This window comes from Cyprinus carpio, chromosome B2 (genome assembly GCF_018340385.1).
Source record: "Cyprinus carpio isolate SPL01 chromosome B2, ASM1834038v1, whole genome shotgun sequence".
In the NCBI taxonomy this organism is placed as follows: Eukaryota; Metazoa; Chordata; class Actinopteri; order Cypriniformes; family Cyprinidae; genus Cyprinus; species Cyprinus carpio.
Genome location: NC_056598.1, coordinates 8,501,305 through 8,519,936, shown reverse-complemented (window position 1 = coordinate 8,519,936; position 18,632 = coordinate 8,501,305). Strand labels below are relative to the sequence as shown.

Below are 18,632 nucleotides of genomic sequence, written 5' to 3'. Positions count from 1 at the left end.
ATAGTTGTAAGTGCGGAGAAAGGGTGGCGGAGGGATCCTGGAAAAACTGTCAAGGAACAGAGGTACTGTAGGTCTGCAGTGTATATATACCTCTTATCTTGTTAATTTTCTTTATTACGGATTGTGCACCCCTCATATTAATTAGGTTAATTATCTGAATGTGCTCCTTCCGAACTTTGTTGATAAAACATCATATGTCAAAATAGCTGTGCATGAAGGCTAAATCACCCTCACGAAGTACCCTCAGTGATTTGATTCTAGAATAGAGCATTCTTCCGGAGCTCCTCCGTGCGACTCAAGACCAGCGGGTGGCACAATTGTCACTCATAAACATTCACTCCCCTGCCCATAAATTTAAAAAGAAAAAAAAAAGAAAAGAAAAAATGTACTATGATAATTATGACTATACAAAATTTTTCTTCACTACATTATAATAATGTGTCATCCTGACATTGTTGACTCCCCACATTAAATCTAAACAGTGATGATGGCTACAGTGCTGTTACCTGTCTTTGCCCGTTTCCTTCTTGAAAACAGTGTCGCAGTAATTCATGCGGTCCTCTGTGGTGACGTAGATGCGTGCATGTGGGTAGTTTTCCACCGCTTGCTGCAGCATGTTGTACACAATGCCCTTGCCATCTTGCCTCATGTTGCGCAAGGGTCCCCACACCACATAGACTGTCTCATTCCCCTGGCCAAAGAAGTGCTGGGGTTTTTGAATTAGCAGAGGAACACTAGTGTGAGACACCACTCTCAGGTCTGTCCTGCGGCCCACATCCCTCTCAAAGCCACGGGTGGGTGCGTTGTTCATTCTCCAGATGCAGGAGGACTGGTCAATCTCGGCTCCTGCCTCACGTCCCAGCATCTGGCCAGAGCTGGACACTATACTGCAAACCTCACAATGCAGCTTCAACGGCTAAAAGAGAGCAGAGCAAATCGGCTAATTTAGAATCAAATGTTCAGTTAAATCATGTACAGTACTGCAAACTTTCATAGTCTATTTTAACCAAACAATGCTACAGCTTTTCACTGTAGAGGCAATACTAGATCTATTGATCCTGATTAAGCGTGTTTAGTCAAGTCAGTTTTACTTGTGTAGAGCTTTTCACAATACATACAGAGTTCTGGCATGAAACTCTGATAGCAGTCCGATAGGTCTAACTCAATCTGATGTAATGACATCATTATCACATGGCATACTGTAGCTGATTGGTTCTCTCCTGTATTGGTAGCCAATGAGCTTGATGCTCAACATTCAAATATATGATTAGAGCTAGCCGTAGCAGTGCAGCTTGCTTCAGAAACCCTCCACCTTCCCCTGCACCACCTGTATAGATCTGCGACGAGGTGATTCATGTATGCTATGGGGTTATTTCATGTATGTTATATTTGCAGCATCAATATTTCTTACATGCTCACAGCAGCCAGTTGTGGATGTATTGGCAGTAGCAAGTCTCTGTACTTGCTCTGAAGCAGCAGCAGCGTAGCAGATCTATTCCGCCAAGACCAAATACATTAACATTGTCATGTACATTACCATGCCAATACCTCAGAGAGTTGTCATGACAGAAATATTGTTTCACAAAACTCCACATATTACAAGAAATGTACAAATATGAATGTATACTGTATTTCTGTAACTAGTGAACTTGTAAAAACACTACTGGCACAAAAATGATAACATAAAATTATTATTTGAATGATTATATATACAATGGCTTTCAATGTTTTTGAAAGAATTTTTTTTTTTTTTTTTTTTTTGCTCACCAAGGCAATAATTACCAAGGCAATGTGATTCTATGATTAAATAAATAGTAAAAATGTAACATTGTGAAATATTATAACAATTTATTTAAAATATATGTACTATAATTTACAATGTATTCCTGTGTTGGCAAAACTGAATTTTCAGCAGCCATTACTCCAGTCTTCAGTGTTACGTGATCCTTAAGAAATGTTTCCTGAATACCAAATTAGCATATCAGAATGATTTGGATTGTCAAAGCTGAAAATAGTTGCTTTATGTTTTGTCCAAAAAAAAAAAAAAAATTATATATATATACATATATATATATATATATATATATATATATATATATATATATATATATATATATATATATATATATATATGAATAAAAAAAGTTCAAAAGAGTTCTTTAAAAGAATTTATATGAAATGGAAATATTTTGTAGTATTAAAATTTTCTTTACTGTAAGTTTTGAACAATTTAATGCAGACACACACACACACACACACACACACATACAACAAAATATAAAAATAAATCTATATCACTAAGGCTTAAAAAAGAAAAGAAGATTGTATTTGTGGGTTTACGTCCTAATTGCACAATTATGTTCCTTAGTGCCTGTTTCTGGCATAAACATAACATAACATAAAAATATTTTTTCTCATTCATCTAAAACTTGGTCTTACAACTAAATGCATTGAGTGGCTTTGTGGATATGTGACATTGAGATGATGAGAAGTGATGCTGTATGCTTTCAGGGGCAGCCAAGTGTGGCATTATTGTGAATGTTACTGCTATATTCAGTTCTTGGTAGAGTCGTGCATCCCAACGGATGATAATCCACTTTCACAGTGGAAAGAAATTTGAAGCTTTATCAGAAACTTCTATTATAGCACTTCTTAAACTGAGCTCCATCTCAATTAGTCAGGTGGTCCTGTGTACACCTCTGAATTTTGTGAACAAAACTCTTACTGGAAAAACATAATGGGACAGCTACAAATTAAATTTTAGTTCTGATTTGTTCTGATTAAAGGTGGTACTTGGCCTGAAATGTAAGAAGTAATAGTCTGCTTAGATTGCTTGGCAAATATACTAAAAATGTGGGTATGCAGAGTGTGAAATGCTACTTTGACAGGACCCTTAAATACTTACCCCTTCTAACCAGCAGTGTAATGACTAATCATCAACACTATGTCATTAAATCTATCACCCTGGTCTTTCTATTCATCCGCCTAGAATACCAAAGGGATGCTGAGTGCCATGAGATTGGCCTAACAAATTAGAGCAAGTTTGCCCTGCTTGGCTGATCTGCAAATCTGAGCACAAATTACTATTGCTCAAGACAGGATAATGGTGGCAGGGGCCGATCAATAGCTTATGACTGACCAGCAGATCAGTTACAATTAGGAAGTAATTTGAGTTACGCCTCTTAAATTTGTCATTACTCATATTATTCTCTTGGGAACAAAGAACTGATAAGACAACCACTGAATTACTGTGACTGTGACACAGTGAACAACAACAGCAGTAAGACACACTTAGTGCTTGGCAAATGATAGATATTTGGCTTCCAAAAGTGGAAATGAGATTATGTTTATCAGCAGACGAAAGAAATGTATGGAAATTAAAAAAAGATGCACAAGCTATTTTAAAGGGGTCATATGATGCGATTTCAAGTTTTCCTTTCTCTTTGGAGTGTTACAAGCTCTTGGTGCATAAAAAAGATCTGTAAAGTTGCAAAGACTAAAGTCTCAAACCCAAAGAGATATTCTTTATAAAAGTTAAGACTCGTCCACACCCTCCTTAAATGCCTCTTTTAAATACTCCCCCATTTGTCTACGTCACGATGTGGGAAGCTTTGCATAACACCGCCCAACTGTTCACACAAAGGAAAAAGGTGTAACCATTGATTCTCACTATTGCCGCCGGCACCATGTCGTGAAGATGCAAATCAGTGGTTAAAGGAAAACACTACCGTTTTTCCATATTCCACTATGTTCTTCCCTCAACTTAGACATTACATTTACATTTAATCATTTAGCAGACGCTTTTATCCAAAGCGACTTACAAATGAGAACAATAGAAGCAATCAGACCAACGAGAGAACAACAACAGTATACAAGTGACAAGTGTATACAAGTCTCAGTTAGTCTAGCACAGAACTCGTAGCAAAATTATATTTTTTTTTTCCAAGAATAGGATAGACAAGAAGTGCTAGTATTCGTTGGTCAAGTGCTGGCGAAAAAGATGAGTCTTTAGATGTTTTTTGAAAATGAGTAAAGAGTCGGATGTTCGAATTGAGATTGGGAGGTCATTCCACCAGCCGGGCACAGTCCAGGAAAAGGTTTGTGAGAGTGATTTTGAACCTCTTTGGGATGACACCACAAGGCGCCGTTCACTTACAGAACGCAAGCTTCTGGAGGGCGCATAAGTTTGAACTAGTGAGTTTAGGTATATTGGTGCTGTGCCAGTGGTCGTCTTGTAGGCAAGCATCAGTACCTTGAATTTGATGTGAGCGGCTACTGGTAGCCAGTGTAACCTGATGAGGAGAGGAGTAACGTGAGCTTTTTTTGGCTCATTGAAGACAAACCTCGCTGCTGCATTCTGGATCAGTTGTAGAGGCTTGATAGTACATGCAGGAAGACCCGCTAGGAGAGCATTACAATAGTCCAGTCTGGAGAGAACGAGAGCTTGGACAAGAAGTTGGGTGGCTTGCTCTGACAGGAAGGGTCTAATCTAGTGTTGTTTTTGGCGGCCTGTTTTAATTTTAGTCTTAGTCCAGTGTTTGTGTGAAGCTGTCATTTTAGTTTTTATTAGTTTTAGTCACGTTCATACTCTTTTTAGTCTAGTCTAGTTTTAGTTGACGAAAACTGATGACATTTTAGTCTAGTATTAGTCGCCGAAAACTGATGACATTTTAGTAAAGTTTTAGTCGATGAAAACTGATGAGATTTTAGTCTAGTTTTAGTCGATGAAAATGGTATTTTAGTCTCTTTTTAGTAATGCAATTCTATTTACCCAGTCAGTATAGTACAAGTACCTAGAAGTATAGACGAAACCAAAACTTTCTTTTAGCCAAACCCATTTCAAACAAGGTTATCTTATTATATTATTGTTACCTTATAGACTCAAGAATACATCCATTCCAAACACGGAAGACTCTCTGATTTGAATTTACATTTATTTTACCAACCAAACATGTTAGAAGTACCCACACATAAATTTCAATAAAATAAATAAAAACAATAAAAATAATAATAATAATAATCTGCTCATTTTTTCCTCGAAGACGAACCTCGGCTGGCCGGCCATCGGTCCCTTTCTCTGTTTCAAGGCTGATTTATACTCGACGTGTCCCCAATTTCGCATGGGCGAGCGTGGAAAATATGACGTCATCAAGGTGTTGCTGGAACTTCGTGTAGTGGAGTGCACAGCATTTTTTCTAACTTTCCGCATCCGAACATGCACGAGTTTAGGGCGATTCTAGCCGAACATGCACGTCTGTGTCGGCGTTTGTGTGAAACAGAAGCAGTTTAATGTGAAGTTCAAACTCCATCAGGTGTTTTTTGACGGAAAATGCTTTTTTTGGAAAAAAATGTTTGCATAGTTTGTCCAAGGCTTCTTATTAGAATTATGTTTTATTTTTATTGTATAAAATAGAATTAGAATTCATTTAGATAATTATACACTATTTGCTTAAAGTTGTCTTGTGTTTGATGCGTAATACAGCCAATAGTTTAAGATTGTTTTAAGTTTGTACATAAAGAAATGATTAATTCATCAACTCATTCATCACAAGACTTGTACTGGCCATACTGGCAAATGACTTCTTCTCACCGGTGATTCCCGACGATTTTAGAGGACAATTACTTCTCATCGCTCCCCTGTCGTTTCAAAGAATAGTACAACGGCGAACGCGACAAATATGAAAGCCTCGTCCATTTGGGAAGGAGCGCTCGCAGTCAGCGTAGCCAGGCGAAAGTATAAATCCCACTTAACTTTGTTTGTTGTCGTCTTCTAAATAATGCCGCGAGTGGGGCTTAAGGAAGTGACGTTGGTCACGTCTGCGCAGTGAGACACAGGAAACAGAAATACTGCAAAATAATAATAATAACGACTAATCGAGACGAAATAACGTTTAAATTTTTTGTTTCGTCTCGTTTTGTTCAACGAAAATAAAGAGACATTTTAGCATAGTTTTTATTTTGTAAACCACATTTAGTCTCGGTTTTATTCGTCAATGATATTGCATTATACATTTAATTATAGTCATCGTCACATGACCAAGATTTTCGTTGCGTCTCGTTTTCGTCACATGATTAAGGTTCATTGACGATGATATTTAGTCATAATTTTCGTTGACGAAAGCAACACTAGTCTAATCTTCCTAATGTTGTATAGGGCAAATCTGCAGGATCGAGTCATTGTAGCAATATGGTCTGTGAAGCTTAACTGATGATCCATCACAACTCCTAAGTTTCTGGCTGTCCTGGAAGGAGTTATTGTTGATGAACCCAGCTGTATAGAGTTGTTGAGATTTAACGACGAGTTAGCTGGAACCACCAGCAGTTCTGTCTTAGTAAGGTTGAGCTGAAGGTGATGGTCATTCATCCAGCTTGAAATGTCACTCAGACAGGCTGCAATGCGGGCAGCTACCGTCGGATCATCTGGTTGGAATGAAAAGTAGAGTTGAGTGTCATCAGCATAGCAGTGATAGGAAAAGCCATGCTTCTGAATGACAGATCCTAATGACGTCCCTGAAGGATCTATCTGAGAGGTAGGACTTGAACCACAGGAGTGCTGTTCCAGAGATGCCCATCTTTCTGAGGGTGGACGGTAGAATCTGGTGATTAACTGTGTCAAAGGCAGCAGACAGATCCAGCAAGATGAGTACTGAGGATTTGGATGAGCTGATATGTACCTCTCCCATCTCAGTGCGTGCACTCAATCACTGTAGCGCACGGCGCCACTATGCTAGCATTTAGCTTAGCACCATTCATTCCTTAGTATCCAAACAGTGATGAATTTAGAAGCCACCAAACACTTCCACGTTTTTCCTATTTAAAGACGGTCATATGAGTAGTTACACGAGTAAGTATGGTGACAAAATAAAACGTGGCGATTTTCTAAGCGGATAAAAAATGTTTTCCTTTAAGTTGTATTTACAACACTGTTCCAGAACAGTTCAACCCAAATATTCAGATGTGTGCAGCACATTTTATGGAGGACTGTTTCCTGATCCTGGGAGAGAAGACTAAAATGCCAGCTGTTCTGACTCACAGTCTGTAAGTACGTTTACATATGTAAAGGATTTGCCAGTGATGATTCAAACACGAGTTTTGAGCAGTCTAGAGCAGCAATTCTCAATTCCAGTCCTCGCACCCCCCTGCTCTGCACATTTTGTATGTCTATTATGGCTTCAGACGTTTGTTCTATTTGAACGTAAGTCCCCTGTGAAGTGGACATCACAGGATATTCCGCCATGATTCCAGTTCAGAGCAAACGTATATGTTCCATTCAAAGTGCATTGAAGTGTGCGAGACGTGAATTTAAATTATATTTATTTACAGAGGTATACGATGTCACACTTGTCCGTGTGTGAAGACGTTGTGCAGTGCAAATCCATGAATGAATGTTCCGAAAGTGAGGTAAACTTCAACAGATTTCCCCTGCTCAGGGAGTAGGGAGCCATGAACACTGTGTAGGGACCATGTCAATGGGAACACAGTTCATCCACGGAGCTCCCTTCTAATGAGCTGATTATCTGAATTAGGTGTGTTAAAGAGAGACGTGCAAAATATGCAGAGCTTGGGGGGCATGAGGACTGGAATTGAGAACAGCTGGCGTAGAGTAGCGTAGAGTTTTCATGGTTTTATGTTTACGTGGCGCGATACAACACAATGCATAAAAACACAGTATTAGTAATTATAATACGTAATTATGTCCCCATTGGATGCAACAAATGCATTTAAGAAGGGCAGAAGATTGGCTAAATCCATACTGTTCTGACTAATTTAATTTAAGCAAATTAAACTAAAATTAAGTAAACTATTCTCCATTTTCATTTAATCAATTTAGCATTTACTGTTTTCATAGCATTACTATTGGTTCATTTTTCAAACTAAATCTGTTTTCTTGCATCACTATAAAGGTATAAAAGCATGACACCTTTTCAAAAAAGCCAGTCATGATCAGAAATGGAAAACTTTAGGTCTCTAGTGTAGAAGGAGGACTAGAGCTACCTTGAGTTCTGCCTCATGAGTACAGCCAAGGTTTCTTGTAATATTGTCTAAATCAGCTAACCACCGGGGTGCCTTTAACTGCCTGGTTGGTACAGTGCTGGAGTTCCTGCAGGCCCGTTTCCCCACAGGGTTGACCCACTCCACCCTGAAGGTCTACGTGGCAGCCATTTCTGCCTACCACGCACCTCTCAGTGGCCAGTCAGTGGGCAGACTCCCCCTGGTTACACGTTTCCTCTGTGGTGCGCTGAGGCCTCTGGTACGTTCTCATGTCCCCACGTGGGACCTGGCTGTGGTGCTGGAAGCTCTCTGTAGGCCTCCCTTTGAGCCTATTGAGGAGATCTCTGATCGCCACCTCACTATAAAGACTGCTTTTCTGCTGGTGATATCTTCTCTTAAGAGAATTGGGGACCTACAGGCCCTGTCTGTGGCCCCGTCCTGTATAGACTTTGTGCCCAGTCTGGCGCTTTTCTTTACCCTTGAGTGAGTGGGGTATGTTCCTAAGGTCCCCTCTTCTACACCACGGTGTACTCCAGGCCTTCAGTCCTCCTCCTTTCAGGAAGCCAGACCAGAAGAAGCTTAATGGTATGTGTCCTGTGCGAGCACATTCGTCCACAGAGCTGTCCTGTGGAGAAGGGGCGGACCAGTTGTTCATTTGCTATGGTCCCCCTAAGAGAGGTCTCCCCACTACTAAACAGACCTTCAGTCTGTGGATAGTAGATGCCATTTCTATAGCTTATGAGTCCTCTGGCCTCCCCTCTCCCATGGAGGTCAAGGCTCACTCCACCAGAGGTGTGGCGGCCTCCAAGGCCTTCTTAGCGGATGTCTCTATGCGAGACATCTGTGATGCTTCGGGTTGTTTCAGTGCATGGTCTGCTCCTTTTCTCGGTATACACCAGAGTATGTAATCGGAGCGGAGTGAGAGCGGAGCGCGTAGTGGAGCGGTGTGATTTTGACTGGATCGGGGAGCGGATTTTTTAAAAGTCGTGGTTTTCACTCGGTCCAAGAGCGCTCCACAACCGCTCCATAACGAGTACAATTCTTGGCAACAGTCCATAATATAACTGCATATTAAGCAAGAATTTACATGTTAAACATATTTATTTAGCTTGATAGAGAAGGATCACTCAAATCAGAATGAATGTGAAGGCTATGATGACGGCAATGGACATGAACGGGAAGTTACAATTCTCAAGGAATTTGTTTGTTCCTTCTAGATATAGATATTTTCAGCTGAAAGCATGATTTAAACAAGTACTACAACACTTATTCACATGCAATCGCTCTCTCAATAATGCATTCAAACAAATGTAATACAGTGCTACTTCAGCTGTATCTGATTTCGAATGAGCAGAAATCTGTAAGAAAAGCATCGATCCGTAGGTAAAATAACTGACAAAAACATACTGTTATTTTCAAAAGCAGTAATTTAACCTTTTAATGCTGACAACCATGTTAATAGCTTGTCATGTGTTAGGAAAAAAGTTTGCACACTAGTGTTTCCAATAAGCCACTTTAAAACTCTCCTGTTATTTTATTTATTTTATTTTTTTTATATACGTTATGAACAGAACTGTGCTATTTCAAACATACTGAAATACTTTAGACATGGAGCGAAGGCGGAGCAGTGTTTCTGATATCAGTGAGCAAGGAGTGGAGCGGGAGTGGGAAATTGTGAACCCAGAGCGGAGCTGGAGTGATTATTAAATGCTCGGAGCGCTGGTGGTGGCTGGTATCTTAAAAAAAGCAGGGAAGGAAAGAGTTAATTCTATTTTTTATTTTTTTTAGTGTAAATTACAATTTTGCATCCTGAAAAAAAAAAACAGTTAAAGGAAAAAAAAAAAGTTCAAATGATGTCAAATTCTGGTTCACACATAAAACCCCTTTTGATTTTACCTCTACGAGATACCAGTAGCTACCTGCATTTAATTTAAGGCTTTGACACTTTCATTCAGTACCAAATCTGGATCCAATCCCTCCTACCAGAATGAAATCATTTAGATAGTAGATAGTAGATAGTAGATGTAGACTCTAGCTTTTCCTTCTATTAAGATGCAGTCTGTCACAACTTGCTGCTGGACTCACAGCTTACACTGGTCTATACATAAAGATTGGTTGATTGGACCAGGAACACACTGTCATTGAGTTGGTAGTCATTAAACCATAGTGAAGCATCTGGGCTGTGCCTGGGTGTCATATGGCAATCTGGGCAGAAAAAAAGAAGAATATATGTGCAGATGGAAAAACACACAGGAGAACTAAATAAATTGATTTGATGCAGAATGGATTAATTGAAATGCACTGCTACAATATCATATATCTGCATTTACAATAGGAAGTAGTGTACAGCAGCACTAATATATTAAGCAATGTGTTATCAAGTGAAATATGAGCTTATTATATGTGCACCTAATAAAATATTGTGTTAAAAATATCCACAGTAAAGCCTCCCCTAAAAATGCAGAAGAAAATAATGCCTGTTAGAGGAGCTTTTTGACACTTACAATAAAACATGTTGATAAGTGAATACCAAAGTTCATGCATAATGTTTATGTTGTCGGTTCATAGGTCTGTTTTATGACTGGGCTTCATGCATTAACACTTTTGATCTAGTCCCATGCAGAGTTCAGCACCTCTGTATATGTTAAATCAGACTGAAAATAAGATCATAAAGAGAGAGAGACACCAAATGCAAATAGCAATGACTAAGTATGTGTTACAGCAGAACAGATCTTTTATTATAAAAATAGTAAAAGTGATTAAAGACACAAGCATGTTTGTCCTAGATTTTTCAGTTTGGCTTTAGAGACAGTGTTGAGTAGTAACGAACTACATGTAATTTGCAGTTTATTTAACATGCAATGAAATGAGTGGTAATTAATGCACTTTCAACAAAATATGGAAGAAACTTGATGCAGTTTAAAGGAATAGTTTACCTAAAAATGAAAAATTTACATGGGCAACAGGTGCCATGCATACTCAGGTTTTTGCTGAGGAGACGAGCCAGTGACCTGGCCGCTCAGTGGTGCTACAGCAACTGTGGCAACGGAACGTGATGTCTCCGTTGCCTCCTTCAGGGAACGAGGGTTACATACATAACCGAGACTTGCAACAAGAAGACCAGTTCACTGTTTGTCCTCACAAATATATTCCTTCTTAAAGAAAAATGGTATCTGTGAGGATTTCCAGTTAGGATTTAGACCGTATCATAGTACTGAGACTGCTCTAATTAGAGTTACAAATGACCTGCTCTTATCATCTGATCGTGGTTGTATCTCTCTATTAGTGCTATTGGATCTTAGCACTGTGCTCGACACTATTGACCACAACATTCTTTTGCATAGACTAGAAAACTTTGTTGGCATTAATGGAAGTGCATTAGCATGGTTCAAATCGTACTCAAATCGTAAAGGATTTTTAGGCTGCATTATTTAGGTCAACCGGAACCGGGAACACTTCCCATAACACCCGATGTACTTGCTTCATCGTTAGAAGAATGGCATCTACGCTAATATTAGTCTGTTTCTCTCTTATTCCGAGGTCACAGTAGCCACCAGATCATGGATTAGCACCTAGAAAGGACCTCTACAGCCCTGAAGGACAGCAGAGACCAACTAGATGAGCCCCAGATACAGATCCCCTGTAAAGACCTTGTCTCAAACGACCACCAGGACAAGACCACAGGAACCAGTTGAGTCCTCTGCACAATGTGACTTTGCTGCAGCCTGGAATTGAACTGCTGATTTTGTCTGGCCAGAGGAGATCTGGCCCACCGACTGAGCCTGGTTTCTCCCAAGGTTTTTTCTCCATTCTGTCACCGATGGAGTTTTGGTACCTTGTCGCTGTCGCCTTTAGCTTGCTTAGTTGGGGACACTTCATTTCCAGCGATATCGTTGACCTGATTGCAAACGATTGCAAAGATACTATTTAAACTGAACTGATCTGGATGATGACATCACTGAATGCAATGATGAACTACCTTAAACTGAAAAAATAGTTTTTACTATTGTCATTTTGCATTATTGACACACTATTTTCCTAATTAATGTTGTTCAGTTGCTTTGACACAATCTGTATTGTTAAAAGCGCTATATAAGTAAAGGTGACTTGACTTGACTTGACTTTGTCATAGCACTACCCACTCAGTGAGATTGGATAACACTGGGAAAACGTACCCGTTCCACTTGGTTGCAGAAGCCCCATCCTTCCCGAAGGAGGATTTGGAAGCACTTACACATATGAACAACCGTTTTGGTGCATATCGAAGATTAGAGGTGATTGTAACCCTCTTGGAAAATGGCAGAAAGTCTGCCGGGGAAACACTGATTCATCGAGTGAGGGCCTGGTGTCGGACTGGATGGAGGAGCTTGACAGGGTCGACAGTACGGACTCTCTTGAGTGGTTTTAGCAAGCCAACACTAAAACAGGGCCTCTCTGTGCTTCTACCTGATTGAAGTGAGAACACAGGAGGATACCTGCTCCACATGAAGGCTGTAGAATCTAGCAAATGTGTTGGGGGTCGCCCAGCCCAGAGCTCTACAAATATCTGTCAGGTAGGCACCATGAGCCAGTGCCCAGGAGGATGCAACACTTCTAGTAGAGTGAGCTCACAACCAAAACAGGAAGGGTACACCCTGTGTCTGATAAGCCAGGGTGATGGCATCTACTATCCAGTTGGCCATCCTCTGCTTAGAGACGACATTCCACTTCTGCCAAACTCCATAACAGACAAAGAGCTGACAAAGAGCTGATCTGAGGTCCTGAAGCTTTGTATCCGGTCTACGTATCATCAAAGCTACGTACCATCAAAGCAAAGCTAGGGCTGGGTCTGCCTCCTCCGGGGCGCTGATCCCTAAAGGGAATAGGGGGAACCTTGAGCACATAGCCAGCCCGGGGGCTCAGGGTTACCTGGGAGTTAGGAATGGTCTGTGGTGCAGAAGGATTGAAACATGAAAGTACGTATCCTTCAGGTCGATCACTACAAACCAATCTCAGGAATGAATCACCCGAAGATGCACTTCTGTACGAGCATCTTGAACGGTAGCCTGTGAAGGGCCCTGTTCAAGACACGCAGATCCAAGATTGGTCGTAACCCACTGCCTTTCTTGGGTACAGTGAAGTAAGGGCTGTAAAACCCCATCTTCTTAACGGCTTGCTAAAACCACTCAAGAGAGTCCGTACAGTAGACCCTGTCGAGCTTGGACACGGGGAGGTTTAAGAACCGAGTCTTGAATATATGGCGCTCCTGGACCATCATAGTGGACACTGAACGTCCCAGCGACCGCTTACAGGCTCACCTGATCCCTGAAGGGAGTAGGGGGAACCTTGAGCACATAGCCAGCCCAGGGGCTCAGGATTACCTGGGAGTTAGCCGGCCCGAACTTTAGGCACGATTCATCAAATGATTATTGCGTGCAGGTCCCCTACCCTCTTGATGTAGACAAGTGCAAGCAGCAGCAGAGTTTTCATTGATAGAAACTTCAGCTCAACTGACTGCAAAGGCTCAAATGGGCCATGCTGTAGTGCTTTGAGCACTAGAGTCAGTTCCCAAGAGTGTATAGAGGGGGGCGGGGGAGGATTAAACCTTCTCGCCCCCCTAAGGAACCTGATGACCAGATTATACTTCCCTACAGAGTTCCCTTCCATGGGGACGTGGTTAGCAGCAATCGCAGCAACATTGACTTTAAGGGTGGAGGGAGACAGCCTTTGCTCCAACTCCTGCTACAAAAAGGACAACACAAATCTGATCGGACATATTCTTCTCGGAAACCACTCAACAAACAGGTTCCACTTCAACATGTAAGTGTGTCTCGTATATGGTGCTCTCGCTGGGGTAGGTCACCTAGAACCTCCGCGTCCCATCCAGGGACCAAACATGAAGTTCCCAGAGGTCTGGACGTGGGTGCCACAGGGTGCCCCCTATCTGAGTCAGTAGATCTTCCTCAGGGGAATCTGCCAGGGAGGGGCTGTCACAAGGAGCATTAGTTCAGGGAACCAGGTCCAAGTGGGCCAGTAATGCGCCATAAGCAGGACCTGCTTTTCTTTATCCCTGATCTTGCACACCATCTGTGCAAGAAGACTCACTGGGGGAAACGCATACTTCCATACCAAATGTGTTCCCTTGGCCAGAGAGTAAAACAACTAGCAGTGAGAGGTCTCTGGAGAGGCAAACAGATCTACCTGAGTGGCTCCGAAATGTCTCCAAATCAGCTGGACCATCTGGGGATGAAGTCTCCATTCTTTGGGGAGCACAGCTCATGACAGCTCGTCGGCGGCACGGTTGTGCAGACCCGGAATGTGAATGGCCCCTTAGATGCTTCTGACTCCAGAGTAGGAGGTGGCGGGCGAGTTGCGACATGCGACTGGAGCCTAAACCACCTTGTCTGTTAATGTACGCAACGGTCGCAGCACATGCTTGCCTCATAAGTGCCCTCTGAGACGTTTCAAGGAAAAGTATACTGCTAATAACTCTAGGCAGCTGTTGTGCCTGTGCAGTTGGGGGCCTGTCCAAACCCCCGACACTGCATGTCCATCGTATGTAGCCCCCCAGCCTGTAAACCACAGCATGCCTGGAGACCTGTTCCAGGGGCACTCCTGCCCAGAGAAATGCAAGGTCTGACCATGGGGTGAAGGTCTGACGGCAGGCCGGTGTGATTTGGACCCGGTAAGTGCCAAGTTGCCACGCCCACCTCAGGACTCGGCCATGGAGCCAGTATTGAAGCGGTCTCATTTGTAGCAGCCCCAGTGGCGTGACTGCCGCTGCAGCTATCATATGCCCCAGGAGCCTCTAAAACTTTTTCAGTGGGACCACTGTCCTCCTCTTGAACATATTCAGGCAGCTCAACACTGACTAAGCACATTCCTGCATGAGGCATGCTGTCTGTTCAACCGAATCCAACTCCATACTGAGAAAAGGGATCCTCTGCGTCGGGGAGATTTTGCTCTTTTCCCAGTTGACCCGAAGGCCCAACCAGCTTAGGTGCGAGAGCACCAAGTCCCTGTCTGCACACAACTGATCCTGAGACTGAGCTTGTATGAGCCAGTCATCGAGGTAGTTGAGAATACAAATGCCCTGCTCTCTCAGAGGAACAAGAGCTGCCTCTGCAAATTTTGTGAAGACACAGGGCAACAGGGACAGCCGAAGGACAGGACCTTGTACTGCTATGGTCTTCCTTTGAACGTGAACCGCAGGAATGGTCTGTGGTGCGGAAGGATCAAAACATGAAAGTACGGATCAAATGCTTAAGGTCAATTGCTACAAACCAATCTCAGGGACGAATGCACCCGAAGATGCACTTCTGTGCGAGCATCTTGAACAGTAGCTTGTGAAGGGCCCGGTTCAAGACACGCAGATCCAAGATTGGTCGTAACCCACTGCCTTTCTTGGGTACAGTGAAGTAAGGGCTGTAAAACTCCATCTTCATATTGGCTGGAGGGACTGGCCAGTAGGACAGCAATCTCTGCATGTGAGACAGGGGCATCCGCAGCCTTCACTGAAGTGAAGGGGACGCCCCTGAACTTGGAAGTATGCCGGACGAACTGAATCACATAGCCAAGTCTGATGGTCTGAAGGAGCCAGCGAGGTGGACTGGTAAGCGCTAGCCAGGCTCCAAGATACCGTACAAGTGGCACCAACGGAACCACCGACGTACCTGCAGTGGGGCAGCAAAAACAAACGCAAGGACCCAGCCTGGGCATCTGCTTCTGTGCGGCGGAGAACTGCTGGGCGAAGTTCTCCAACACATTGCCGTCTGGGAGATGGGGGCATTTAAGAACCGAGTCTTGTCGTTCTCCCTCATGTCAGCAAGACAAAGCCAGAGATGATGCTCCTGGACCATCATAGTGGATATTGAATGACCCAGAGACAGTGCAGTGAACATTCGTGGCATGTAGCGTGAGGTCAGTAGCAGTGCGGAGTTCTTTGAGAACTTCTGGATCATGACCACCCTCATGCAGGTCCTTCAGTGCCTCGGCCTGATGAACCTGCAATAACACCATGGTGTGTAAGGCAGAGGAAGCTTCTCCCCAGGCACCATAAGCACTGCTAATCAGGGCCGACGAGTACCTACAGGCCCGGAAGGGGAGCGACAGCTTGCCCTGCCAGGTGGCAGCGCTATTTGGACACAATTGCATCGCAATCGACCACTCCACCGGAGGGACTTTCGTAAATCCCCGTGCTACGGGAGCAGTTTCTGGCAGTGAAATGTGCCATCCATGACCCAGTGAGCTCATCGTGCACTTCCGGAAAGAAAGGCACTGGGGAGGGACCTTAGAACCAGCGCGAGCCACCCTGAGAAACCAATCGTCCAGCCTCGAGGGTTCAGGACACGGAGGCTTCCACTCGAGCCCAACCCTCTTGGCGGCCTGGGCAAGCGTACCCACCTCTACCGGATCCAGATCCGGCATTGCTGGCCGCCCAGAAGGAGGCAACGCCACCAGATGATCATCTTCAGAAAGGTCTGGCTCACCCTCTGATGCAGTAATCCAATCATTGGGGGGAGTGCCGAAGGATACAAGTGGTACCCCACGGGAGGGTCCAGCCCACTTCTTGGGCAGCTCCACTGGCTGTGAAGTTCCGATGGAAGGAGGAGCCCTCAGAGGTGGGTTCCTCTGAAGGAGATTCCTCACCATCTCTGTAAGTCAGCCAGGCGACTGCCAAAAGTAGATCCCCGTTTTTTGCCGGGGGGAATACTAGATCTAGGCAGAGGCACTGGAACCCTGTCCCTTTGCAGGAAATGGAGCCTGGTCCTAAACTCTGCAACAGTCATTCTCCCACAATGAGAGCATGACTTGTCCACAAATGCAGCCTCAGTGTGCTTAACGCCCAGACACATGAGGCAGCGATTGTAACCGTCACCCGGTGCCAGGTAATGATGTAATGTTAAATCCAGAAATGCACGGATGGATGGAAAGCAATCTTTAAAAAGGTGCATCTTTAAAAAGACGTCCACCCGTGAATGCTCTTTTAGAAATTGTTCTTTTAATGTGCTAAAATGCACAGTGGAAATGGCCCCTTGCAACACAAACTGGGGGTAGTGCAGCCTGATGTGTGCAACCCACTTAACACAAGAAACCACCGCCGCTGAAGCGCCGTACTGCCAACACCAGAGCTCTAAAGAGCGTGCTGAACTCATTCAGTCTTCCTCAAGAAGAAAGTCAGCAGTAGAACAATATGACCACTCAGCTCCTAAGCGAAAAGCTGAGTATTGGTTGCGCATGCTGCCTAATTATACTCACGCTGCGATCGGTGGCAGCTTGATGCAATCATTGTATCCCATTGTGCATTGGCTCATTTAGTTTACACTTGAAGTAGATTGGTCTCTCTAAAGGGGGTCGCACACCAGACGAGAAGCGCAGCGCCGCGTCGTGTCGCGCCACATCTTTAAAATTCGAACACATTATTCTCTATGAGTGTACACACACCGGCGGCGCCATTCATCGTCTGTCCGCAGCGCCCAGCTACGACTCAGGACGCTGTTCAAATTCCTGCCGCGCCACAGAGCGCCATCTGCATAGTTTTATATTAAAATACATCATATTTGTTTCAAATCGTTGTTCATACATTATACCAAGATACCACTGCTGCAAAATACTACTTACATTAGTTGTACAGCTTGAATAAAATGTAAACATATAATTAAATGTATTATAAACGTAGTCCTTTTAATCTTTTTCTCTCGAGACATTTAATACAGTATTTTGCCTGTTGTGATTACATTCAATGTCGTCGGCAGCCACCTGCTGGATTTACCAGGTCACAACCGTCACAACACACTTCAGGACATTTAAATAGCGGAGTAGCGAATCGCAAAAGACGAAAAACTAATCAACTACGTAGGGAAATATCCACAATTATATGCAACCAACCATTTCTTCAAAGACAACATGAGGAAGTCATAAACGTGGAGGAAGATAGCGTTTGTCATCGGTTTTTCAGGTAAGAATGTCTAATTTTCGATCTAATGTAAAATGTTCAGTGACAGTCCTTGAAAACGTTAAGAAATAAGTATACCTATAAAAAATATGTGGCTTCTTTGTTTTTATTGAGCAAACAAATCAGTATTAGTAGCTACAGCATTAGAAATGTTGAAATTGCTTATAATAGCCTAATACAAAACAATTTGATGAATGGCAATCTAGAATGCTAATGATAATCTAGACTAAATTATAACACAGATTTTACATTAATTAACGTTCAAAACTCAGCTATTATCAATTAAAATAATATATTTAAAACTCATTCATCTTGCTGCTCAGAACTTGATTCGATATTGAGCTCCAGTGTATAGAAATGTGCGCGTCTGGTGTGCGATACTTCGAGTTGTCCTACATGTGGCGCGACGCGGCGCTTCTCGTCCGGTGTGCGACCGCCTTAAGTGAGATCCCAATTCGTCAGTCTCGACTCGAATGTGACTCTAAGTGACCGGCTGAAAGGGAACCTTTGCTTCCAGCTAAATCATGAGTCCTCTGTTGATAATGCTGCTTCTCTACCGAAAAACTTATCTTAATCAGTAGACAAATATACACAGAATGAGTACAGTTTACAACCAAAAACAAGTCCAAAACAGTTCTAAACAAACATTTTAGTGGATTTTAATGTGAGAGGACAACAAGGAATTGATTTTTTACACTAGAGGAAA

The 18,632-nt window shown here is 42.9% G+C and overlaps 1 protein-coding gene across 4 annotated transcripts in view; it reads right to left on the bottom strand.

The window, feature by feature from the left end:
• The window catches only part of LOC109103371 (alpha-N-acetylgalactosaminide alpha-2,6-sialyltransferase 3-like), a 131,487-nt gene that overhangs the window by 51,586 nt on the left and 61,269 nt on the right, over positions 1–18,632 (bottom strand). For all 4 annotated transcript variants that reach the window (XM_042719293.1, XM_042719290.1, XM_042719291.1 and 1 more), the window contains one exon: positions 507–916. In XM_042719293.1, the coding sequence (XP_042575227.1) occupies positions 507–916 (410 nt within the window). The remainder of the gene's footprint in view (positions 1–506; positions 917–18,632) is intronic.